The 27,630-nt window shown below is 40.5% G+C and overlaps 2 protein-coding genes across 7 annotated transcripts in view; both read right to left on the bottom strand.

Moving 5' to 3' along the window:
- Positions 1-5,544, bottom strand: part of CDKAL1 (CDKAL1 threonylcarbamoyladenosine tRNA methylthiotransferase) — a 421,071-nt gene extending 415,527 nt beyond the window's left edge. Inside the window, exons 1-3 of one of the 4 annotated variants that reach the window (XM_074829378.1) lie at positions 5,442-5,543; positions 4,110-4,922; positions 2,325-2,501 (exon numbers count right to left, since the gene is read on the bottom strand). In XM_074829378.1, the coding sequence (XP_074685479.1) occupies positions 2,325-2,491 (167 nt within the window). In that variant the 5' untranslated portion in view covers positions 2,492-2,501; positions 4,110-4,922; positions 5,442-5,543. Of the gene's footprint in view, positions 1-1,414; positions 1,599-2,324; positions 2,502-4,109; positions 4,923-5,441 lie in introns of those variants that run through there. The other 3 variants (XM_074829370.1, XM_074829387.1, XM_074829397.1) reach the window with 3 other exon arrangements.
- A 4,871-nt stretch (positions 5,545-10,415) lies between these two features.
- Positions 10,416-27,630, bottom strand: part of E2F3 (E2F transcription factor 3) — a 43,109-nt gene continuing 25,894 nt past the window's right edge. For 2 of the 3 annotated variants that reach the window (XM_074829412.1, XM_074829426.1), the window contains exons 2-7: positions 22,320-22,431; positions 19,811-20,030; positions 19,093-19,251; positions 16,321-16,435; positions 13,397-13,535; positions 10,416-12,681 (exon numbers count right to left, since the gene is read on the bottom strand). In XM_074829412.1, coding sequence (XP_074685513.1) covers positions 12,416-12,681; positions 13,397-13,535; positions 16,321-16,435; positions 19,093-19,251; positions 19,811-20,030; positions 22,320-22,431 — 1,011 coding nt within the window. In that variant the 3' untranslated portion in view covers positions 10,416-12,415. The remainder of the gene's footprint in view (positions 12,682-13,396; positions 13,536-16,320; positions 16,436-19,092; positions 19,252-19,810; positions 20,031-22,319; positions 22,432-27,630) is intronic. The other variant, XM_074829417.1, reaches the window with a different exon arrangement.

Raw genomic sequence — 27,630 nt, 5'->3', positions numbered from 1 at the left:
TTAAATATGGACATTTGCCTTCATGAATGTGGATGTTTATATATTTTACTGGATATCTGAATACTTCCACACTCTGTGTGTATGTTTTCTGTTTATATATATGTACATACATATATCCTTTGACTTAAAACACCTTGTAGTAAATTAGCATGAACCTTGTCATTCTCAAATCTGTAAATGAGTCCCTGTTTTTACCATAACATTCTACCAAATCACCTTGTTAATCTTTAAATTATTCAATCATTAAGTGCTGCTAAAATTCAACCTTGATCTGCCTCACACCATTAATAAATTTTAAACTGCTATTAAATCATAACCATGTGAAATATTGTCATCCACGCCACCTCCATACAAGCCATCTTTCTAAATTCTTAACTTAAGCCTGCTACCAGCCACACTCACATCTGAAAGCTCGTGACCCAACCCTTCTGAGCTACAGAAGCAGCACGGCCAATGTGTACCAGGGAGCTAGCACACACAGTGGTTTAAAAATCAAAAAAAAATTCTGCAAGAAGCTGTCATTGAAACTCCTGGGATAACTGCACCAATGAGCTAAAGGTGCCAGTATAAGAACAACACACATCCTGGAACACAATCCTTTGCCCTGCCCACATTTTTTTTTTTTTTTCTCCTCCCTCCGCACTTCTTTTTTTAAAGATACTTCCCCCCTTGCTAAAAATAGAAATTTGATGGAAGATTAATGATCATTAAGTAGACGTGCACAACATGGGTTGCTCATGTACAGTGTATTTAGACTTCCTACTGTCTAAACACAATATATTCAATGTGCTTTCTTGGGTCAAAACCACTAAAATACAGTCTGTTAGAGAATACCTGAATACTTAGGAGAATGGACTGCTAGTGTATAGACCACCAGTTCAGCTGTCCACATACTCCTGGGGTCAATGCACCTTTATGGGGCTTCACACAAAGGTGTATTGTTACATTTATAAATTTATATACATTTATAAAATCTCTTTTAAACACTAATGAAAAACCAGAATTTCCTGTGCATTCCAGACATACTTTATTTTCATCTTTATAGTGTGGGACAATTTTTTCTACCAGCTTGAAATTAATAGGAAAAAACCCCACAACAAACCAAAATCCAGATCTCTGAACGGCTACAGAAACTAGAATCAATAATTGAATTCACCTATACTTTAATCAATTGCACTGCAGCAGAAGGAAAAATGCAAAGATACATTCTGCAGTGATGGCATACTACTTCCACTGAAATAAAGCATAAGTTCAAAAGAAGTTTCACTATTATCACTTGCAAGATGTAAATACAAAAAGTACAGCCTTTGGAAATCCCAGGTTCCAGAAACCAGGTGGAAAGACTGAAGCAAAGAAGATGCACCCTTGGTGGAAGAGGATCAGGTCAGGAAATACTTCAGCAAACTGGACATACCTAAGTCCCTGGGCCCTGATGGGATGCACACACACGAGAGAGATGGACATATTGGAGAGAGTCCAACAAAATGCCGCGAAGATGATTAAAGGACTGGAGTATCACTCATAAGAGGAAAGACAGAGAGCTGCAGCTGTTCAGCCTGGAGAAGGCTCAGGGGGACCTTATCAATGTATATAAATACCTGAAGGGAGAGTGCAAAGAGGACAGAGTCAGGCTCTTTTCAGTGATGGCCAGTGACAGGACCAGAGGCAGCTGGCACAGACTGACACACAGGAGGTTCCCTCCAAACATCAGGAAACACCTTTTCACTGTGAGGGTGACTGAGAGCTGGCACAGGTTGCCCAGAGAGGTGGTGGTATCTCCCTCTTCAGAGATCTTCAAAAACCATCTAGGCACGCTCCTAGCCAACTGGTTCTAGGTGGCCCTGCTTGAGCAGGGGACATTGGACAAGATGACCTCCAGAGGTCCCTTCCAACCTCAAACCTTTTGTGATTCTCAGAATTTTGTTTTTATTTCTCATTTCCGATGTCAAAAGGATACTCCAGGACTGCATTTTGAAGAGTTCAGCTTCTATTTAGGTAATTAGGGTGAAGCATACAATTTTTCAGAAACATTTTACATGTAAAAGCTTAAGTAACAGGAACCATTTTTCCAGCCTGATTACTCCATTAATCACTATCTCAGTCATAACTAAATTTCTACAGAAAGTTTGTCTAGGACAAGAAATTTGCTTAGGATTTATTATTTATTATCACTACATTTTATAAAGACTATTTTACTTTTTTTTAATCTTGTATTCAGATTTTGCTGAATTCAGATAATGAGAACTTCCACCTTATTTTTAGAAGCTGACAGTGCACACAAGATATGAGAAAAGCAACAAGATTGTATTGATGGAAGAATTTACCTGTCACTTGGGGGATCATCTTCTGCCTGAATATTTTTTTGTGAATTGCGTTTTCGCACTTTTGGAAAAACATTCCTTCTTACAAACTGTCGATCATGTGGTTTCAAATCTTCTGCTGACACAATATCTTCAATATCTTCAAGCACTGAATCACAGGCAGCAGGCATCTTCAAGAAGCTTTAGAGAAGACTGGTATTAGCAAGCATTTGAATACAAAACCAAGGCCTAGTATCTACTGCCTATGTTTTCATAAAGAAAAGTCACATATATTTCTATATATACACCTGCAATATCCCATACGTATGAGGGATACTGAGCACATAAAAACAATCAACTATCCAGAGGTACTTCCTGATGCCCTCTTCCCCTGAGGTCTCCGACACAGGCAAGGAGAAAGCCACAAACCATATAGACTTTATTTTTTTTTAAATAACCTGTACCTTATCACCTTCTAATCCATAAACCCTGCAGCTCCTCTGACATGACATATCCAAGACACAAGTATTCTTAATCATGTCAGGCATCATAGTGAAATAATGAGTTCATGTTATGTGATAGATATGCTTCCTCTCACATCACAGTAGAATGAAAGATAGAAGATTCAAGCGCCTGCTTCAGAGGCTATTCTGGCTCTTTGTGTGCTGAAAACAGCTGCACAGTATTTCAATATGTCTTCACAGTTCTTCTGAAAACAAACAAAAATATTCCCAGAATTCCTGATCCCACAGGCCTTTCATTTGAATCACTTCATTCATCAGGACAACAAAATAAAAATTCCTGTCCTCAGGTACAAGATATTTAACAATTATACCTAGCTAATCTAAAATAGCTAGATTAACATCTGGTTCATATAATATACTAGAAGATCATTAAAATCTAATTATATTTTCCACAAGTAAATATATATGTTCTTTTCATGCCCCAGCAGCTCTCAAGATCCAGATCAGTTTTCAGCAAAGGAAAAAAGTTATTTGCTAAACAAGCCTATAAAAAAAAGTTACTGCGTTAATTACACACCTCACACAGTGCTGTGTGTAACTCTTAATCAGAATGAAGTCCGATTTACCATTGGAAACTAGGTTTTGTGCATGTCTCAACAGTTTACTAAGGAAATCACACAAGGACATTTCACAGAGTTTACAGGGAAAATACACCGCTTTCCTAACTGACAGCGAAGAACAAAACAAACAAGGCTTTAATTTCTTTAAAACTAGATTTCAGGAACAGAAAATTCAGGCTACTGGCATACAAAATGCTTTCAGATGTTGCAATTGAATTCTTGAGGAAAATAAGAGTTAAACACCTGTGCATTTCCCCAGTATGAGTACTTCAGCCAATCTTGCAAAATATACTTCAGAATAAAACTTCATACAACCTGAACCATTACACACCTGCATTTAACTTAAAAGAGAATATAATGATATCACAAAGATGATGTGTCTGACAAAGATATTTAAGCATTTAGCATTCTTCTAGATCAAAAATCCCATGATCTATAAAAAATACAGCAAAGGATGAACAAAAATAAAAGGCTATGAAAAGTCTAGCAATAAAGAATACTGGGGGGACGTGACATCCCTTACACTACTTTATACCACTAACAGTATCTACAAATAGGTGAAGTTATCAACTCATTACAGGGAAGGAAAAAAAGCTTTTCATTTGTTGTCTTTTCCTCTCTTCCAGAAAAATATCTGATATAATGGAGCAGTTGGCAAAACAAATAAGCTTAGTTTGTTTCAGTGGCCCACAAAAGAAAGAATGCAGGCAAAATAAAATTCATACCTTTTTAAAAGCAAGGTCTAAATCCTCTTGGATACTAATCCTGGGGTGGGGGAAAAAGAAAAAGACATGGCATGAACAAGCAGAACTAGCAGACAGAAAACCATGAGCTCGTGTTATTGTCCAAAAAAACATTCCCTTTGCAGAAAGATGTTTCTTGGTCAGTTTGACCTTGCTAAGGCTGCATACACATGATGACTGGTTGACAAGGTGGAACAGTAGCCACATTTTCCCTGAGCAGAGGCACTAATCTTTTTGTTGTTCTTTTATAGTGTCTTTTTTGTGAAAGTCTGATGCGTAAGTTCTTTCAGACCTCCTCCAGATTTCTGTCTTCAGCCAGGAGTTTAAGATTTTGAATAAAAAAAGGGAAAGAAATTAACAGTAAATTTTAGCTAAAGACATTCACAAATTTTTTTTTAAATTACAACCACAGTAAAGTTTTTTAACAGATTACTTGATATCTGCACTAGTTCCATAGACGTGCATGAGATGTCTTCTTCACAAGCAAATAAATAAATACAGATTCGGGCAGCTACTCCAAGAGATTGACTAAAATAAGAAGCAAAAATAAAACAATAAGCGAAATAGTTTTCCTGTACTGTCACATTGTACCTACAGAACTTGACAATTCTATTTAAAAAATGAACGTTAGCAAATAAAAAACCATAAAAATGTTTTAATGTCTTGACACAAACAGAACTTCCCTTGCCCCGGCCTATTTCGATCACTCCTCCTTGATCTTCTTGCACACAGCAGGAAAGTACTTCTTTCCAACGGGAAAACTCCCATCTAAGTGGAAGAGGGCTGCTTTTTCCTCTATTTACCAACAGGTGTCTCCGATAAAGCCCCGGGCTTTTATCCCCAGGCTTACACAGAGCAGAAGAAAACTGTAGCATTAATATAAAATAAGACGGGCCCGCCGCCCAGCTCGGCTCAGCTCAGGGCCCCAGGGCAAGCTTTTTCGGTGACCGGGGGCAAGCGGCAGGCTGGCGCGCAGCCGGGCCGCCGCCTGGCCCGGCCGGGAGCACGGACGCCCCAGAGCCCGGCCGGGCTCGGCCCCACCCCGGGCTTCCATCCCGCTGACGGCACCCGACCCCCGAGCAGCACCTCGGCCGCCTAAACCTCGGGGGGCTCCCGCCACAGGGGTCACCTCCCCATCACGGCTTTAACGCGGAGCCCAGGGGAGGCCCCACAGGGGACGGGAGCATCGCGCGGGCGCGACACCGGCAGAGCCGGGCGAGGAGGAAGGGGACTCGGCCATTACAGCCACAACCGGGCAGGGGACGGGGACGAGGGGGGGTGGGGTGGGGCTCAACGGCGACCCCCGACACTTACCGCCGCCTCAACTGGGCTCCGCCATCACGGCCGCCGCGCCCCGCCTCAAGCGCCCGCGCGCGCAGCAGCGCCGTGACGGCGCGCGGCAGCGGCCAAAATAGTGCGGGCAGCTCCGTAGCACGGCCTCGCGAGAGAGCGCGCGGCTGCACCGCCCGGCGGGGCGGGGCGGGGCGGGGCGGGGCGGGGGTGGCACCGCCACCGTCACCGCCACCCCGGTCCCGCCGGGAGAACGCCACGGTGTCTGAGGGCTGGGCCGGCGCTGCCGCTGCGTTCGCCGGTGGACCGCCGTACGTGGGGGAAGAGCGGAGGTTGAGGCCTACCCGGCGCCGGGGGCGGCGGCTCTCGGGGCGTCGGAGCCCTGACGGCTCCTCCCGCGGCCCGCCCCGGCCCTCACAACGGGGAGGTGGGGAGCGGCGTCCCGTCCTCCGCTCCGGGAAGAACTGGGGGGCAGCGGGGCGCGGCCCGGCCCTGCCTTCATCCCCCGGAAGCTGTAAGGGGCCGGGGCGGCCGCCGGGCGCGGAGCCGTGAGGGAGGTCTCTTCGGTGACCCACTTCGAGGGCTCCTCGCCGCCCTCAGACATATCCCTGGGCAGAGCCCTGCCGCTTCGGGCGGAGCGCTCGAGCGGCGTTTCGCGGCCGGGCCGCAGAGGGCAGGGCGGCCGTGGGGCCGCGGAGCCGGGACCCGCGCGGCATCCAGCGGGCGGGCGGCGGCAACATCGGGTATTGTCAGCCTGAAGGGGAAGTCGTAGAGGTGAAAAGGGAATTTCCTCCAGCAGTGCGCCGTGGCTGTGTTAGAACTGCAGACAACCAGTGCCGGGGCATCAGCTGAGCGCCAAGGCCGCACGTCCTCTGCTCGAGGTTCCCGAATCCTTGGAGACTCGCCTTTATTTTAACTGCAAATTAGGTCCGGCAATACGTATCCAGTTAAAACAGTTGGTTTCTGATGTATCTGATCCAAATGAATGATGAGCTATGTGTTCCTCTATGGCCACAACACTTTTTGATTTTTAGTCATTACTTTCCTCAAAATACAGTGCTAGTAGCAACTTTTGTTTAATGTTAGGTGTCTAAAGTTTCTGGCATTGTTTTCCTCCAATTTAGGGGCTATTGGCAACTTTTCTGATTAATATTTTGGAAGACATTAGTCTGGGTGTTTAAACTTTGATGGCTAAAGCTAGGGCTCTAAGAAGACATTATTAAGTGTGTAGTTTACTTGTTGATCAAACTGTTCTGGAGGGTGAGCATAATATTACTGCTTTGTTTTTAATATACACAGTTAACCTGAAAAGATTATTGTATCTTTAACATTTTATTTTGAGGTAGCCAGCTTTGAATATAAAAATCACCATTTCTTGTAATTGCATTTTGATCATTAAGTTACTCTCTTTAGAAGGAGCCTTTCAAATCATTATTTTATTCTCCAGATAGCAGATTACAGTCTCCCTTGAACTGGAGGGAAAGTGAATGAAAGCCCTGAGTGTATTCCATAATAGGCCTAATGGTCTGCTAGCAGATAAAAGTTGGCAACTTCTACCTATGAATATCGCTTCCCCTCCCTCTCCTTTTTCTTAAAAACTGATGCTGATTTTATGTCACGCTTATCTGACAATGTTCACAGGCAAATAAAGGATAACAATGAGAACGAAGTAACAGGAGAGATTTGGAGAGGAGAATGGGACAGAAAGAAACAAGCGCTTCATTTAAATCAGTCTTTAAGAACAAATCATTCTAGGCAGGACTGAGCACTATTAATATCACCCTGGCCTCGGGATAGAGTCATTGTTAGAGCTTAACATTTGCCTTTGTGATTGGTCTTTGTTTAAGCACACAAGTACTTTTCAGAGGTACTCTCAGTGAGACAGTGATGCATTATTTTTGCAGCATTTTGATGGAGGAAAACATTTTAAAATCAGTGGTTGCATTAATCTATTTCAGACATCCTCCTTCATAGTACAGTGTAAGTAGTCCTTAGTATGTCAGTAAGTAATATTATATATATATTATCAATCAATATTTTAACTGCTTCCTGATAAGGTCAGTGATTCTTTTCAGTTTTCTGTATTCAAAGTATGTCACATGCAGTCCTCGAATTAAACTTCTCTATTCTGGGAGCACTGCACTGCACTACCCCACAGTTATCTTGACTAGCCAAGTGTTACCTCTCTGGTTAAACAAAACCGGGCAGACATCAGCACTGTTTTATGGTTGACTGAAGGAGCAAAGCACAGATAGCCTGCAAGACTCATCCAAAAATTTCCAGATGGCCAAGACTGACAAACTACTACTCATTAGGGGAGGCAGTGAGCTCCAAGAGCAGCTCCCAGGCAGGAATAACCCCTGAGTCCCATACCTAGTGACATAAATAGGCCATGCTGATCAGTTTCAGCATGATCCGGCAGAGTCCTTATCTTGTCCCGCTGCCAAGAATTCATAATATCAAGCAGCCCTTGTGCCGGCGCAGTCCTGTTCAGTCCTAGGATGTAGCCACAACATGGAAGGCACCTTTAAGTGCTTTTGAAGCTCACAAATCTAAATTGCTTTGTAGCATATTCGTAATAACAAAGCTGCACGCAGACTGCTGGTAGTGCAGCAGGTAGGAAGGGAAGCAGATGATTCCCTACCACCTCCTGACCTCAGGAAGAGAGCTTATCTATACCCACCTGGGAGAACTCCTTTTTAAGAGACAGGAGCTGGCAGTACAAGTGCCAGTACTGGCCTTCTAGAGATTGGCAATGTACATGCTCCAGCTTCAGAACACATCCTTTCTGAGTTGCCTGCTTACCTCGCTTCCAACTCTCCAGGGGTGGTAGGCTCGAAGAGACCAGCCTCAGGCTGGGTTACCATCTTAAGTCATCACAGGTTTTGAAGGAGTAGGTGGTTGGAAAATACAAAAGCTACGAGGAAAATAAAATACAAACCTCAGGTTTAGCTTACGGTCAGTAGAAGATACATCCTTAGTTGTTTTAGAGCATCTCAACTAACATCCTTAGGGAAGGGAAACAGCTGGGAAAGCGAGGGCCCAATTTTTACAGGACAACCTTATTCTCTGATAACTAACATGCAATTCTGGGTGGAAAAGTAAGTGGGAAGGCATGCAGGAAGTCCTAAAGTTAGATACAAGAAATTAGATTTTGTCCTCTATTCCTGCAATTTAGGAGAATCTGTCTGGTCATTTGTTAGCAACATTCAGCACCACTCAGAATTGATAGCAATCAGTTTTTTCTGTTAGATATGACACTCTCACTGTCAAGTTTTAGAAAGAAAAAAGTGCATGAAGAAACTCCCAAACTTGATAAAGGCAAAGCATTCTGCTGATCTTTGCTTAGCTGTAGAGAGGCAGATCTTTCTGTAGCAAGAAAAGCAAAACTGGGAAATGAATTCAACTTGTTTATGCTTTTGTTAATATCATTCCACTGACTTTGCTATACAGGCTCTTGGTTCATGTAATCTTGAGAATTGTTGGCTCCAGGAACACTAACGGCATTATGCATAACTGTGTTACATACAGAAAAAATTGGCATATGCTGCAAAATTTGGTGCTTCTAAACATGTAGTAATGTCTCATACTACAAAAAGTACTTTACATATCTTTCATACTTACTTTCTACAACAAAAATGGCCATGTCTGCATCAGTGGTGTAATTTACTCTTCCAGGTCTAAGTCAAAAAGAATAAAAAGCGATGATGTCTGTCATTTGTAGGTGGACAAGTTCCCACTGGAGGTTCAAGGGCAGGAACCCTTTTTTTAAACTCCTCTGTGTATAGGAGTGTGTAATCACCTGTCATTCAGGCCAGTTTTGACAGATTTCTCAGAATCCCTTTCCATCTGCCGGCAGCACATATGGGCCCTGAGAAACACCCCCCCACACCCCAAAACCAGTATTTGTACACTGAATAATGTTGGGGTACACTGTGCTAGCTCAGGGGAGCAGAATTAAGTTCTTTACCTAGCTGTTTTTTTTTTCTCCTGCAGCTCAGCACATCCAAGGTTTACAAAGCAGATACAGAAAGCAGAGGAAAGAGAGAGAAAATGACATGAAACCTGGCAAGCAGTAGCAGATTCTAGGGGCAAATAAAAAAGTGCTTATGGGAGCAGCAGAACAGAGAAACTGAGAAGAGGCCAGGGAGCTATGAGAGGTAGGACAGAGAGAGGACATTTATTGTCATCTCTGCTTCAAAGGGAGGTCAGAGAACACAGACCTGTAGCCCTCCTTTATTATTTATTTGGAATATAGAAGAACAGAGGATCTTCCCTGTCATCTTCCTTCCAGTACTGCTGTGTGCAGAAGGTACAGAATGGACAGGTGCACAAAGAGATAAACTGGTAACCTTGTGTGCAGGGAAGGTGACAAGACAGAGATGACTTTCTCAGAAGTGTAACATTTAAGCAAACAACCATATTACTGTGATTTTACTATCCTGATCGGTTTTTTTCTTTTAGTAATTGAAGGCTGTGCATCTAGAAAGGTGCGGCACCAAGACCAGAAAGGGAGTGCAAGTTTGTAAATGCATGTCACATGCAAGAGACTGCTGGAGATGACTCAAGTAAACAGAACTTATTTTCAAAGCTACTATTAGGAGACTTCTGGAGAAGTATCAGTAGGAAGGTTAAACAGATCCTCAACAATTGCTTTCATGTTATTTAATCCTAGAATAACCCCATTTCTATGAAGTTCACAAGAAGTCTGTTCATAATTCATATGGGGGAACAAGTAAAAATAAACCTACGTTATCCCAACCTCTGGATCTCCTACTATGTCTCTTTACATGTCTCATTCTTGTTTCACTCTGGCACACAAAAAAAAAAAAAACCAACACTGAATTTGTTGTTAGCATAATAAAAAAAATGGGATTGAAACATATCTGAAGTCAAATGAGTATGAGCACTAACAATGAAAATAGTAACAGCTAGGTTCCAAGAAGCAGCATGATAGGCACCAAGAGTAAGAAGAATTTAAATAGCTGTATACAAATCTAAACTCTTTAAAAAATCCTTTTTATTGATTCATTACCATACAAAATTTATTCAAATTACATCCATCTGAAGTGGTAAGATCACAGCTAGAGAACAGGTCATCCTTTAATAAATCTATTTACAAAACTCGCCATAAAAGCTTTTTTTGTTGGTTTTTTTTTTTGTACAGTATTTTACAGAGGTTTTTTTAAACTAGCATACAATGCAAAGCTAAATTAGATTAGTATTTTGCCCACACACATTGGACAAGTGTTTAATTTGTACAAAAAAGGTCTGCGTTAGTCTTCATTTTCTCTTCCCCCGCAAAAGTGCCCCTTTGTCTCGCAAATCATGCTCACACAACTTTTACTTTCTTCTTCCACAAGACAAAAACTTTAAATACTACAATTTTATTTACAGATCCACATCTAAAAAAACTCTTAAAAAATTACAAACCAGCTAGAAAATATTCTGGCAGTGTTTACAAATTAATTCTATTGTACAAAACTGCTAGATAACTAAAGTGTGAGTTGAGAACATATATCAACTTAAATACAACTGCTGAATGATCTATGCACACATTTGTACATATAAACACACACTTAACACTGTTTAACAGTTCTTTATGTGTTGCCCTTTATACATTTGTTATATTCCAAAACTCACACAGTCATACAGTTTCCTTATTAGTACTGTGACTTCTTGCCTTTTCATGTGTGAGCTTTCATAGCAGCAACTCAATGGTACCAGAAAACCTGCATACATAATATTCTACTACAGTACAAATAGTACTAATTTTCTGAGTATGTCAGATAAGCACAACAGTAATGCAAACAAAAGGATTATATGGGCATCATCTAATCAACATTACATTAATTTAGCCCAGAACATGGCAACATATTTTACACTCAAAAAAAAAAAATATTTAAGACTTCTTAGAATTCCTCTCACGTTCAAAAAAATAAATATTGGTACTATACTATACTACCAAAGATCTTCAAAAAATAAATGCAATTCAGTTGATGTGGTACTTACAGTTATGTACTTTGGAAAAAAATTAGTTCCATTTTGCTGGCGAAGAGAATTATAAAAAGCTGTAAGCAGAGGAAGCTAACCCACTGAGATAAATATGATATATTGAACAAACAAAGCTTGGCATAAGTGTTTTCCATAGAGGGAAAAACCCACAGTGCATCTCTAGTAGGCACTTAACACAAAGCCCCACTTAGTACCACAAAAATTTATGTACCAGTTCTAATGCACACTGGGGGCAGTAAAATTGAACTGTGCATCTTCGTTCTAGTTTAAAAAAACAACCAACAAAAACTACTTTCACACACACACACGCACACAAGCATTTTTAAAAATCTGTGATTACTACGAGAAGTGGCAGAACTTTATACTTTTCAATATTTGCAATATACACTACATTTACAGTGTATTTTTTTATTAAAAGCTTTTAAGGACATAAGTATTTGACCTCATAATGAGACATATACACAGCTCAAAATGAGCATTATGACAGCAATTTAAACATTCCCACAAGTAGCTGAAGAATCCCATTTCACACTTTTGCATTACTTCATATTTATGTTCACTGCAGGTACAATCCATGTTGTGACACTCAAAAGACATGCATTCTCTGCAGAAGGCACGACCTGAAATACTATTATAAAACTGTTATTTAGGACTAAACCAGTTCATTGAGCCCTTCTCCATAAGCCCACTTTGTCACAGTAAGCAGAGACTGGGGGAGTGTGAAGAGAAAACGTTTATGGTCACCTGCTTGCACGTGCTGACTCACGAGGCGTTGGAGCTCAGGGTCAAGGAGAAGGCCTTGCTGTAAAAGCCTTCACTTGTTTATAGTATTTTAGGGAGTATTTAATTAAAACATCAGTACTGTTCGAGAGCCTAGTTTACTTAATAATGCTATTTTATAGTAATTAGGGGACAACTGAGTGACGGCAGGTTTTTTGATGCCATTAAAAACATGATTTAGATATGGACAGCATTTAAGGGAATCAGCTGTATATAAATTCATCCACCAATGAAGGAAGCTTCTCTAAATCATAAGCATCAAAGAGGTCACTGATGCCTTCTTCATCCCCAAGGCTCAGCAAATAATCTTCCTGAAGCAGTGGAGGCAGCAAATTCACAAATGGTCCTTCAAAGTTTGAGGGAATTTGGTCCTCGGTCTGCTGTAGAAGGTTGGCTGGGGAAGCCAGTGGAGAGATTGTTGCCATATTTACTGAGCAGTCACCTTGTCCTGAGTTAGCAGAAGCCACTTCTGTAAGAGAAAGGAGAGGAAAAAGTAAAAGATGACACATTTAATCTCATTAGATATATCAGACACAGATCAAACAAAGTAGCCACTGCATAAAGGGCCTTTCATAAAGCATCATTTCAACAAAAATGGCCGCCATATAATTTCCAGCTCGTTTTTGATGTGTTACAAAGGGCTTCTCAAAAATGCTCATGTTGCTACCACCACCAACTTTTCTACTAAAATATTATTTTACAAGGTTTAAACAACTACCGGGGGGGCAGGGATAAAATTCAACCAAGTATAGTGAGAGATGCCCATTTTTCAGTGGAATTCATAGTCAAAGGGAAAACTTTCTAGGCAACACATGTCATCAGTAACACTGTGTAGCTGCACATACCCATACACAGAAATTTCTGCCTCTTGTGTTGAGGCCAATCTTTGCTGCTACTGTCCTATTTGAAAACTCAGAAGGAACAAAATTGTTTCTTTCTTCAATATTGCATAAGCTTTGTTTACATATGATAAGCAAACAGGAAACTTATCTTAAACAACTGATGCAGAGGAAAACATATTTTCCACTATATAAGTCAGAAAGGCACAGTGGAAAATCGATACCTTAGCTTTTCACTTAGAAAAATAAAGCCAAAAAATAAGAGCTGGATAACCAAAGTTCAAAATGAAATCTTGAACGAGAACATGAAGGAAGGCCATTAGTATTACAAAGAAACAATTTTACCTTTGGAAATGGTTTTGGAAATGTTTCCATTGTGATCCTGACTGTAGGTTTTCATTGGACTGAGGGCATCGTTTTCCTCTGGGCACAGATAAACTTCAATAGGTCCTTGAGTACTGGATAAATGTATCAATGCACTCTGCTAACAAAACAAACATCATTAAGGTGTTATACCAATGAACACAACAGAATAGTGACAATACAGAGTAAACTCTTATTGGCATGTGAGCGTTTGAATACATTTTTTACTAAAAGAACCTGAAATCCCCCATGCATTTTTTGGAAGATGTGAAAGGCTCGGCTGATGTATCTTGCAGACTGGAAGAAAACATAAAAGCTTTTCCCCCTGTATGTAGCGCACAAATCTCAGAAGCCCACCATTTTATGTGTTGTATCGTAACCAGAGGCATAAAGGATTGGACTCCTAACAATTTCTTACAACCACAATAACCTGGAGGGTTTTGATGGAATGGAGCTATGTGATGGAAGTCACAGGTTTTATTGTTATTCGTAACAATATTATTGGATGCATTTGTGTAAATGTTTCTGCTTTAAAAGGACACCAAAACACCTTTCCCACTCCCCCACACACCTTCAGCACTTACTCACACTGAACTCAAACAGCTATATGTAAGTGCACCTGTTTATCATGGAAGTTTTTCCAAATAACAAAAAAAGAAAAACAGATGCCATTTTCTTCACCCAAACTTGTTTATATAAGTCCTTCTGCCCCCTCAAGGCAGCAATTTTGATGGTGGTTCTGAATAACAGGAACTCCTAATTCATCACCAGAAGTTATTTTCTTAAATTTCACACGTTGATGCAATAAAGAAAAGATGACATATATAGACATAGAAAATCTGCAAAGTTGCTCATTGTGTTATGATGGAAAAATCATAAATGACTCTGGTTACAAATAAACCCACTCCAGCTGTATTGCATTAATAGTTTTAAAAAGCATGAATGCAGGCATTCTGTACCTCTTTGCAGACTTGCTTCAAATATATTTTATTGTTCCCTTTGATAAAAAATTTCTCATTTTACTTGCGTTCTCACAGTTATGTAACATAATAGACAGTGTTTACAAATACAGGGAACAACAACTGAACAGGGATTCCCCAGGGCAGAGAAAACAGTTAAGACTACTTAGGGCAATGCTGTAATTAGAAAAAAGGAGCCGGGAAGAGCAGGAATTGGAGAAGGTACTGTTGAGTGACTGAGGTATGCAAGAAAACACTGAAATGTAACTGCAAATGAGAGAAAAAAATAGGACTTTACTGCCTGAAGCTGAAAATTAAATTAGTAAGTTGGGTAGAGGGGATAAGGGCGGTCTAGATGCTAATTTCAGTGATTGTGCGCATCTCTCTCTACCTGCTTGATTTCACTGAATTAAAAATCAAAGCGTAACACCTAGGGGAAAGAAACAGGAAAGCAAGCAACAGTAGAAGTATATATTTATGGATACTGATAAAAGATATCCCTTCCTCATTGCAGCAAAATGATTTATTCTTCCAAAACCTGCACCTAGGTTCAAACAGAAAATTAAGGACAAAGACAGAAAAAAAAATTAAAAAGGATGGAAACCATAACGGGCCTAAGCACATGAACACTACTCTCAGGAAAAGAAGTGACAGGGAATCCAGAGTCTGTTCGTGCAGCAGCAGCAGGAAGCCCTGGGCTCACTGGAACCCACCCACTGGTAGGAATGAAGGAATCACACAGAGGTATGAACACAACACAGAGGAGTTGGGGGGTTAGCCCTATCTCTAATTGTTCCTTGAATTAAGAAATTAGGTACACTTTTTGAAGCTCTAAAGCAGTGGCTCGTGCAAATTATTTATTTTTGTCCAACATACTTGGGTCTGTCATAACAACCGGGAATTGTAAAGCACCACACTTTTGCTACTGAGAAATAAAATTCCAGGAGCAACTGAACCATGTGGTTCATAAACCATGAGAGGAATGAAGAAAAGTAAAGCTACTCCCTGAGGATACCGTCAAAGAAAAGCCACCTGAAGCATTTTTCTCTGCAATTGTTGCATAGGTAAAGGAAGCAGCTACATTACCCTAGACAACTACCTGAGATAAGGAAAAGAAAAATGAGAACAAAAGAATGAGAGGCAGACATCTCTCATACAAAAGTCAGCACTCAGAGACTGTGGCTTGAGTAGCAAAGGACAACAGAAGAGGGACAGAGATGAACACAGACAGCTTCAGAAATAGAAGTACTTATAATAAAATAAGGAAAAACATACCCATCCCCTACAGACTTCATGATAGCAAACAAAAAGTGCACTAGCAGAATATACAAAGTTTTACACAGATGTGTAAAATCAGTGTCAATGAAGCAAAGATGATGATGGAAGAATGAAGGGCAAGAATGGATTCTAGGAGTAAAACATAAGTTTCCACAATAACTGTAATACTTCAGAACAGAAAATCCTACATGAAAACATGTCTCAATAAATTAGGCTATCAGTAAGCATCAAGATGCTTAAGGCACCGAGTTATCCATGAACTTTAAAACTACATAAACCTAAAACAAAAAAAAAGACCTGAATATCTTAAGAGCAAGATTTTATGTGGTTTAAACAGGAAATTTCAACTGTCAAGGAAGAGCTCTTCTTTACATAAAGTAGGGCAAAAGAGAGTATTTGTAAATAGTGTGGATTACTCTGAAGGAAAGCTGGAATTGAGAGAAAAGGAACAAATAATGATTGCCCTGTGTAAACATACTTTTGACGTTTTCCCTTCCTATCTAACAAAAAAACCCCACATCTCTGAAGTTTGTAAGACAGATGAATATAGGACTGTATGCCAATAAATCCTACTTGGGCATCAGTTACCACAGTAAGACTCACAACACACTTGCTCCATCTATAGCAAATCGATACATAACCTAGCAGGAAACAGCAGGTTCTCCTTACCTCCACTGGGTCAGGCACTTCAAGTCTTGTTTCTGGAGGAGCTTTCACAACTATAACAGTTTGGTCTTTAAGGCCACTAATTTTTCGAATATCTTGATATGTCACATAAGCTAATGTATTCACTGTTAAGGAATTTTCCAACCCAGGTTACAATATATTTGACTATTAGAAGAGGCAGAAGTCTTTGAATTATTTTTCCATTTTCTCATGGCTACATCACTCTTAGCCCAAAGTCTTCTGTTCTCTACACTGGTGGGGATTGTAGTGAAACTCTGAGAACTTCTCTTTGATATAACAGCTGGGGCCACTACTGAGCGACAAAAGGGATTCTCCATGCTGAGTGCTTCTCTCTCCTCTCCTTTACGCGCATAAAGCTACCCAAGCTAAAGCTCCACAACCTGAAAATACTCACAGACTGTGCAAAGCAAAATTTTTTTACACACTTGCTATCAAAATGCAGAGAACTAGAAATCACAGAAAAAATGTAAAGGAATTTACAGATGCATGTTATAGATGTGCATATACAATGTACTTCTGAAGCCATCAACAATCATAATTTCAGTTTTCATTTGAAGGGGTTTTGTAAGCATCTATACAATATATGTATAAACACATAAACATTTATAAAATATAAATTAATATATAAATACATTAAATTATTTCAAAAACCTGTTTAATCTACCTTAAACAACTTGACAGTTCAGAAGGTCGATTTCTGCATAAGCACTGAATTAATATGAATATTTTGCTGCTCAGTATGAATTTGTCCAAATGAACATGAGTGTTTTGGTGGGTTACTTCACGGTGGCACCTCACATACCGACCCATGTAACCGAGGTGTCACAGTGCTTTTGGTTGCGCAAAAAACCCCCCGTGAAACAGCCACAGTCACATGCAACCACTTCCAGATCTTTAGTTTTCTAGTGAGGTATCTAGCCTAATATTGATGCCACAGAAATAAAAATTCTAATTTATTATTATACTTTTTGGGGGTGTAAATGTTAACAATTTTGGTAAATGCACACTATTACCACGCAGTAACATGCAAGACAGACTGCCCAGGCTCAAAACACCAATATATTTCACACCTAGCTTGGACCAAACAGGTCAAGAGGTAAAACAACAGGTCAGCTTTCACACCCAAATGGCTTTTATCGAAGCTTTTACCACTTGTTTAGTAAGGTTTGCAAAGGCAGAGTACAAATTACAGCAACGGTGGCTGTTGCTATACGAACAAATAAAAGGATTGCATAGTTTTCAAATAAAACAACAACAATCTTCATTGCTGTAGCTAAAGGCTCCCCATGCTAATGCTGGGCATATCCCAAAACATTCAAAGTAGCAATCAATTACTTTCTGATTCTATTTATAAGGGAAACAAGGAAGCATGCTACCTAATCTTGATGGAAAAAAAAATAAACAACCTTCAAAAGCAGAAACTGTGTCTTCATCAATTAAGTAAAGGAAGAAGCTTCTCATCTCCATGAGTATTCAGCAGGTCAGACTTCAGTAAAGTGAGTGAAAGGCAGTACTGGGATGCACTCAGAGTCAGCCCCGGGCTTCACACCTCTTCATTCCTCCCTCCATAATCACTAGTATAATCAGTAAACTTAGAGTCACAGAAGGATTTGGGGAATATGCTCTCCTAAATCCAAAAGCATAAGGCCAACATGCTGCTAATGCTGATCCCTCCTTACGCATCCCCATGGGAGCCAGCAACGGCAGGGCAGGGATCAACAAGAATCAACACTAGAGAAACAGAGAATCATAATGCTCAGTTTTGTCTTGCTTAAATCTCTTCATGGATCAAGCTCTTATCTGAAGGCAGTGCTGACCCTACTCCCGTGGTGCCACTTGGTGATCTTTGCTTACATCTCAAATGTGTATGAAAGCTAGTCAAAAGACAATATTTACATACTTCACATACTTTTTACTGACACTATCATAGTTATTTCCTATCCTTCAGAACAAAGAATAAGTCCACTTTATTAGATGTTCTTTAAGAACTACTCAAGAACTACATAAAGTAGTAAGTTTCCACATCAGCATTTAATAAAATGCTCTCTTCTGTTGCTAACAGGTGGGAAATCTAGTGAAAATGAGAATTGGTTAATTACAAGGGCTATTAACAGCCAAAATACCAACTGTCATATGAACCTTATGCAAATGAGCATTATCATTAAATAATTCAGCCTAAAATATTTTGAGAGCCCATAAAATCTTTATCTATGATATTCTATTATAGATTCTCTACCCAGAGGAATCTGAAAATTTGTTGCAAGTTTCAGACTGACTCCCAACTTTATTTTCCTCCCCATGCCTGTAATTTATATACATATCAGTTTAAAGCAAAAAAAAAAACTTAAGTAATGAGTACACACACACACTTCTGTTACCATAGCGAAGACTTTGCATGCCTTTACAATTTCTGCACACATAAAAACAGGGTTTGCTCTAGGCTCAAAATAGTCGAAAAAGCACCAGGTTGTTGGATGTTGTCATTCAGTCAGGTAGATTTTTGATTCTACTCTATGTTAACACAGATGTTAATGGGTTCCTATGTATATCACCTTTTTTTTTTTTTCTTACATTTCAGAAGCATTAGAGGTGCAAGTGGCTTAAGTAACTTTTATATAGAACTACATTAACACCCATTAGCCAACTTATTGAAATTTCTGATGCTTTGTATCACATTACATAGAGGAATTCTCCTAGTATTACAGGGCACAGCAAGGACACTGACCACCTCTGAGGTTTTGGGAAAAAGGATATCTCTGATTCTCCGAGTCCTCCGTTAGCAGCTTGAGGTCCAGGGTGCAGCTTTGGATTAGCTCATCCAGTTTCTTCTCTTCCTGAGTCAGTTCGGTCACCTCCTTCGTGAGGCCCTGACGCTGTGCCAGCATGCCACCGTCCTCTGATAGACTGCAGCCCCTACGGATGCAAAGACAACAGACACCCTTTCAGCATTTGTAAAACTTGACCCTATGCTGTGGGAAAGGGAAGAGGCAGGGTTTTACACTGCAGATCAAGTTCTTAGCCCTTTCTTCCTAAACCTGCCCATAGCAAGTCAACATTAAAAGATGCTTTTCCTGCAAAGTGTAGTTTATCACAACAACACATTTTGGAACTGCTACCGAGATGGAAAAGTTGAATATTTCTAAGCACTTCCAAAATCTTGCTTCTAGCTCCCCTCCAAACACATCCTGTAAAAGACTGAGGAAAGCAGAAGTAAGTACTTAAAAAATTACTCCTCTTGCAGAAGCAAGTGAGTTAAATCAGTATTCAGACAAAATGCTGGTTTCTAATTTCCCTGACAAATGCTATTTCTACATCGAAAACCTGTCTTAACTGAAAAAGAAAGCTTTATCCTGATGGAAGGCATTTTGGATGATTGCTTGGAGCAAAATGTTAGAATGGAAGGTGGGAGAAGAAAAATACTACTGCTCTGAAATCAGCCAGCAGGAACAGAAAAAGGATAATGAATACTCACATCCACTGAATGTTGTTTTTGGATTTTTTCTTAATGAGATGGATGCCTTCCAGTACATTGGTGATATCATAAATCCTCCTTTTTTGCACCTTGAGGACCTCTGCTGCTCTGTTCAAATCTAAGACCCCATCAGGAGATTGGCTCAGCAACTGAATGAACTTCTTTGTAAGAAGGCCAAGTGACGTATCATACCGAGTCTTTTCTGAAGGAGATTTTGGAGCTTGGAAAGAAAAAAAAAACCAACCCCCGACAAATCAGTTTTTCTCATTTTGGTTCCAAAAGCAGCATCCAGAAATTCAAGGATGCATATTACAGATATTTCTTTCATTTTTACTGAAGAAATCTCTCAAACTTCTGCATTAAGAACAACTTGCCACTGGGTATTTATTTGTATTTCAAGATGTACTTTTCCAAAAGTCACAGGTACATGAGCAAATACATGCTTTTTTTAAATGCAAATATTTCCTTTAGTCTGACAGATACATATAGCAATATTCTACTTAGGCTTTCACTATGTGAATTCTTAATAGTATTTTTAGTATCTATTTATCCTGGCAGCAATACCAAAAATTCCCCTATGACTCTCCTTCATCAGGCTGATAGCCAGCTTTCATCAGGGTTTGATTTTCCTCTCCTGTAAGATCAGTGTTTCACATGCAATTAAGCAGGACTTAGGTGTACTTCAGTGGGTGACCACAATGACAGATTCCATCAGCGCCAGACTCCATGGCTTACAAAAAACTCAAGTGAATTAGAGGCGACTGATGTAAGATACAGTTTATAATCATGATTTCTCCATAACCAAACAATGCTCAAACTGGGCAAGAGCATCCACTCCTTCCAAATTAGAAGTCAGCAAACAGTTTGGATCTTACTAGACTACTCACTAGACTACTCACTGTTTTCATCCACAAATGCAGCATCTATATACTTAATAGATGTGCTTTTAAGAGTTTAAATACTTAGATCAGAATAATTTCTAATTCTAAGTGTTCAATGCCTTTGCATCAAGGGAAATGAGACAGCCACTACTGGAAGTCTGTTGGGCTGGTACATCTCCAACCTTTCATTCACTTCAAGTATTATGCAGGACAGATCTTCGGCCGATGTGGTGGTCTTTTTCATGTTTTTGAGGTTCAGAATTTAATTGCAGAAGTCAGTCAAAACTGAAATCCTACCTGTAAGCGAACTGTTAGACTACTCTGAAATATTCTGAAGAATATGATGGCTTTTCAATGAAAAGAAAGTCATTGCCTGTTTGCAAAGAAAACCAGCTAGCTGTATCTCATTCCTTGGTAGATTCAGGGCTTTTCTGCACTGGGAAATGGAGGAATATTCACATCACTTAGGTGACCTTGTGAATTTAGAGCAGGATGGTTTCTGTTTGTTTTTCCTTTGGGGTTTGGAAAAGAATAAGAGGATCAGAGTGATAAGGGCAAAAGGCTACTTGACCCCCACCTAAAATGGCATGGGCTCCTGGTCATGCACCAAGAAGTTCCCTGTACAGCCTTACCAACACTGCAGCAGCACTTCATGCTCCAAATGGTACTGAGCTTCTGTAAAAGCGCACTTCAATTTAAAAGGGACTTCATTTAGCTTAATGAAGTTCATTTTAATTAAGACAACTGTGGTTGTTTAACTTGTCCGCTTTAAGTTCGTGTCTTCAGCTAGTTTCACGTTTCCTATCTGCCTCAATAAAGAGAAACAAGCACTTAGACTGGTGAGGTGGGACAAGTAAGTATACCTTCACATCTCTTGCTCCCATCACTACCACTGCTGCCCCAGTTCTCCCCTTTCCCTGTTTGCCTCCGTCAGCAAGCCCAATTCTCCTGCTGAAATCCCCCAAACAAGATGGCAAGGCTACAACCCCCAGCTTGTGTTGCATGAAACCTGCTGCCTGAGGCAATACAGATGTGCAAAAATTAATACTTGCAGCAACTAAGCAGTGGCAGAAATAATCTAGTCATATTGCAGGGAGAAAAGGCAGCTCAGAGCCCACAAAAAGCATTTAGTGTGCAATGCTGCTGAGGCACAGTTACTGCTCTTTGCAAATCCCTGCCTGGGGGAAGAAGCTCTGTCAATCAGCTGTTGTGACTTCAGCGGGGAAGGAGAAGGGTGGCCTGGTTAGCCTTGTCTAATAATTGTGTGTTTGATCCCATCATTCCCTTCATTCCTCATCATCTACCTCTCCTAGGTATCCCCAACTTGGCATCCTTGGCTGAAGAGGAGGTCCTGGACTGAGAAGCTGCTTGGCTGACAGAGAGACAGACCTGGCAGCCAGGAGACTCTGCAGCCTCTCAGCAGCTCTGCACCAACCCATGCATGCTGCAAACCTGTCCACTGCCTGGCTGTGGGTTTGAGTATGTCGCATGTACATCCAGGTGAGGATAGTAATAAACACATTCTTTTAGCTAGGTAACACAGCCTGTTGTACTGGTTCGCTCTGATGTCAAGCTAGTAAAATAAAAAACTCTGTGCCATACAGCGTGTTATTTACAGGTTCCCTTACTTTTTGGACTGTCTGGACTTCTTGTCGCAGCTCTTCCTTTTCCCTTTGGAGTCTTTAGTCCTTCAGCAAGATACTGGTGGCCGCTTTCTCCTAGCTCCAGCCTTCGTTTTGCCTGTTAAAAAAAACAGTATTTTTTTTTAATTGATGGATTGTTAAGAAGAGTATTTCACTTTATCAAACATAATATTGGGGCTATAGGAAAGGCAGACAGCAGTGAACTTTTCACAGCAAGGTATCAGTACAGGTTCATACCCCATAGTCATCACAAGGGAATCTGAATATTAACCATAATCCTAAAGTGGACTCAGTCTCAAAGGCTAGATTGATGGAGTTTTTATTGGAAAATTCAGCAATTTTTTTTTAAATTTGAAAATTTGTATGATCTACTTCAAGTCTAGTCTGGACCTTCAATACCCATGAAAGATTTCTACCCTTACTTGAGTTGAGAACTTTTCAGTTAAGTAAAACAAAAAGAATCTCTCACGCACACATATGCCCCCACAAAGCTACATTTCTTTTGAAGAATTCCTTATTATCCATTTAAGTTTGTGCACAGGTAGTATTAGTGCAAGTTACGTTCTTCCTTCACCATTTGAAAGGATGGCTTTGAGAGGACCAGTAACTTCCACTACTATAAACTTTCTATCAATGAAATAGAAGACATGACATCAAGAGCAGCACTGGACAACTGTTCTCCTCTGCTTCTCAACAATTTTTGTCCTCATTGAAAGCACAACCCTTACATTTATTTCACATTAACTAGCACATTTGCATTAAAGCTGCCTACAAAAAAGCACGATGGAGCAAAAGTAGTATTAGAAAGACAATGCCTAAAAATCAGCTAAATGTTGCATTCAGGTCAAAGGAAAGCTGTGTACATCTTGAATAATAAAAATAATGAATGAAACTTAAACTATGCAACACAAACTGCAATGAAAACCACCACCAATATGAATTTTGTTCCTAGACAGAAACACAATCTACTATCTTTGGAAACAATTCTATACCCTGCCATGCTACTCAGGTTACTGAAATTAAATCTGAGGGTACTCGTTATCCTAACAATAGAAAGAACATTATCTAGGAAGACAGAGGAAAAAGAAGAAAAAGAAGTTTTATGTCTAATGAAATTTAGCCAAATAACTGTTTCTGAATAATGTTGTTTATTCAGTTAGGTAGAATAATTCAGAACACTTTATTTGCTTGCTCTTCAGACTTGCCCCAAAGGCTTGGATCATATTCTGCTCCTCAGTGAAACAAGTTAAAATAATACATTCTGCTATGGAGTTGTAGACAGGTATTTCTGTATTGTGTATTTAGCTTATATGTTTTACTTTGTGTCTGTGATCAACAGAAGGCTCTAAATAAATTAATTTATATGCATTTATTTAAGGATAGCTAACTAACATCTTTGTACTGGACTCCATTTGCAAACCTCAAACTTATTAAACAGTGAGTTAAAGCACATGGAAAGTCATATAAGCCTGAGATGTAACAGCATGTGCAGAGCACTCAAACCACTGTTCTCTATATTTTGTGCGGAGGGGCAAGGCGCTAATTCATTGGTCACAGAGCAAAACTGAACTAACTGCATCCTTCTAACCAACACAGGCACTGGGCTCCCGGCAGCCCGACGGTGGCAGCTTCTAATGACATGAAACACCTCTGCTCCTCTCCCTGAGACATGGGCTCTGTAATCCAAGGACACAGATTCTAAAAAGGTCAACTGTTAACAAAAGCATCCAGCTAATATGTTTAGCCAACCTAATTGGATTAAATTAAGATTACAGCTATTCCACAGGGAGAAATACATTTCACACTTTTTTAAGTAAGTGTTTCTCCACCCTGAGAGCTATAAGAGAAAAGGAAGGAGGGGTGAAAAGGGAACAATTCAGGGCGTGGGAAGACTAGGCCAAAGGGATACAATTAAAAGATAAAAGAGAATCTCAAAACCAGGTGTGAGAAGGAGGGGAAATGCTAAAGACTTAAAATCCAGAGATTTGCAGCAGCTTTCTCCATCAGAAGAGAAATTTAGGTTTGGGCTACACATCAAACCTTTTTGTCTCAACTTGTCTGCAAGACGCGAACAGTATTTTGCCCCTGCATTTGTGGTTAAACACTTACAACTTTCTCCTGCGAACTTCAAATAATCAGATTTGGTAGTGTGAAAACACAAACAGCATCCTTTGGCCACGCACAGCAGCACAAGCCCGTCCGTGCATGGGGAGGCGGGGGGGGGGGGGGGGGGGGGGATGTTAAGAGAGCTTGGTGAAGTTACTGAGAAGCAATTTGAGCAAACCCTGGGGAATGTTTAATTTCTGGCCAGATGTTACACATCAGTCAGCAAGTGCACTCTTCCCCTTCCTGTTTTACAAACTGATAAAATGCAGGACTGAAGTGGTATATTCTCTCAATTTCTTCTTCCCTGACTTACAGACCAAATATTTTCTAGTGCCGCCTTCTTTGCACTAGAGATCCTAGGTGACTCACAGTTTCTCTCTCCCATCTCCAAAATTATTCATAGTGCTTTCTGATACCAGACTTCCCTTCAGAAATCTCAAAATCTGCATTCAACAATCAGCAGAATCAGTGACCCTCTTAAAAAAAAAAAAACCCTCTTGATTTGTGTAATTTATTTCTGCTACAGCACTATTATTTGTGCTATTTGTACAAATTTGTATCATTTGTCTTTACTTGCATTGTTTGATCAATCATGGCATGCAGAATCTTCTGACAAAGTATGTGCAACCTGCTAAGAAGTAGCAAGCCAAAGGACACCAGCACAAAGCATCCCAATGACAGGGAAAGATAGGAAGCATATGGATTAAGAACTTCCCACCTATGTGAAACCTGAGTGCGATAAACAAAAGTCAGATTCCTCAGAGGGATTGTGAAAGGATCACAAAACACATGGGGCAATGAGACAGGTAAAGGCACAAATTCATACATCCAGCAAGAGACATAAAAGTAACAGGAAAGCATCCTATTGAGCTGAACCAGACACCTACGTAAGCCCTTGGTGGAGACATAAGAAATGTGACATCAACTGTTTTGACTCAATTTTCTCATCCAATACTATGAGAAATTCCTGATGTAGATACAGCTACAGATTCACTGTTCAGTGCAGACCACTAAAAACAGGTGGTACCTTGACTCCTGTGTAATTATGCCCTTTTAGATGTGATCCCTTTTTAAAAAAAAAGAAACCGAGATAGCTACCACAATTAACATCAGAGGCAAACCCACAAGAATGTCTTCATAAGAACACTTGTCTCTAGAGGAAAATAGTTTAAAAAAACTCCTAGGATAAGCTAAGTGTTTTCAAGTAGGCAGGACCTGATGCAATTTACTTTACAATACTCGATTTCAGGGATTAACTCTTAAAAAGAGGTTGGAGGCAGATATGCTTACAGAAGACTAGAAAAAAAGCAAATGAGTTGGAAAAAATACAGATGGAAAAGGTGCAAACAGGAAACTATAGCCCATACCCCTTAATGGGTTGTTTTGACCGCACAGCTACCTGGGTCTAACAGGTCACTGCTACCACCTCTTCTCCTGCGTCCTCCCTCCAACCCTGTGCTCTGCCTGCTGCCCTAGTGTGGGCAGCACGGGACCAATGGGTCCTCATCAGGCCCCGCAGGGAGCAGGCTCAAGGGCTCATAACCAGCAGAAACCTAGTCCTCCTCCAAAACAGAAATGATTTGCTGCCTGGTTATCCCTTGTGGGTGACATGTCCATGCTGAGCACTGCTGAGCGGGAGCAGTGGGACATCCCCATGCCCCTTGGGGCAAGTGGCTTCAGTTCTTGGGGAAAGAAACTGGCACCAATTAAAAAAAAAAAACACTCAGAGTGTTACCTTGTAAGAGCATAACAGTGCTAAGCGTTAGGTAACAGCCAGCACAGGGCTTTGCGAAGACAGCAGAGAGGGAAGTGCCATGGTGGGAGACAGCCAGCATCAGTTTTTGAAGACTGCACCATGTCAAACCAGAGCCTCATTTTCTACAACCCTTATATTTCTACGTTTGAGGGAAGCAGTAAAACATCCTCTAATTCTTTCCAATGATAAAACCATGGAGCATAACTTTGCCAAACTATGCACATTGAATTTTTTCCTGCTAGTTGTCTCAGCTTTATTACTGCACGCAAGGCAGTTGCACTGTTTGCAAGAGAGAGACCTAAGAAAAATTACATTACCTGTGCTACCTTCTGAAAACCCTTTGTCTGAAATATTCCCGCACCCATTAGGCTTTAGCAGGCAAGAAAATTTAACAGAAGGATGATCTGAGTTGGGCATATTCTATTCCCTCAAAATCCCAAACTTAGAAGCACTTGGAAAAGTGCAGTCAGTACGTTTTCATTACAAGCATTAAGAGCCAAATTCCATTTCAAACTTCAAGTGCCACAGCCCTTGGGCCTGCCCAGGCTACACACGTGCCATCTCCTGGGAGGTCCTGTTCAGGACAGGACATATCTAAGTCCCCTGCTCCCCTAACAGGCATTCAGGGTATATTAGAACAGCAGCAGTCTGATTTAAATACAAAGGCAAATAAGTCGAACTCAGAATGAGAATGAAAGTAACCTGGGACAAAGCCTGCTGAGATGGTGACAGAAGATAAAATAACTTACTCAAAAAAACCAGGATGAAAAGCTGGAAAGAAACTCCAGTTTAGGGTTGACTGGGCATGAAAAATAGGAAGATTGGAAATGACCAAGCATAGCATGGAAGAAATTGTGTGTATTAAATGATAGCTGATGGTGAACTAAGCAGCAGGCCAGAGAAATGCATCTTAGCACTCAGCTGTGTCTCTGTCGGTGTCTCAGAGCAAGCACTAAGCTGGGCAAGTTAAGCAAGGGCAGATGACTAAGCCTGGCATAGACTCTAGAAGATATTACAATTGCTAGGGGCAGATAAAATGGCAGCTTTTCTGTGTGTCACCACAATGCTGATATTACTGGGGAGGGGATGCAAGCCTATCCAGAGAGCACAGATAAATTTTGACCGCAGCGAGGAAGCCATAGCACAGATGCTTTACCAATCCCCATGCACTTTCCACAAGCTTTCTTCCACATTTTCAAAATTAAGCAGTCACTTAAAAATACAATTTAAAAGCTGAGGTTCTGAGACATGAACTCTACAAAGCTGTTCCAGAGGTCAGGAGCTGCAGAGAAGAAAGCAAACATCTCACATGAAAAGGTAAATTTAGCTGGAGCTTGGTGAAGAAGGAATACAAGAGAAGCGAAGAAAAAAAAAAAAAGACACCTTGGGGTGAATGCACAGAAATATTCATACGCTAAGGAAATTTCTCCACTG

Source organism: Strix aluco, chromosome 1 (genome assembly GCF_031877795.1).
Source record: "Strix aluco isolate bStrAlu1 chromosome 1, bStrAlu1.hap1, whole genome shotgun sequence".
Lineage (NCBI taxonomy): Eukaryota > Metazoa > Chordata > Aves > Strigiformes > Strigidae > Strix > Strix aluco.
This window is presented reverse-complemented; position numbering and strand designations above follow the sequence as displayed.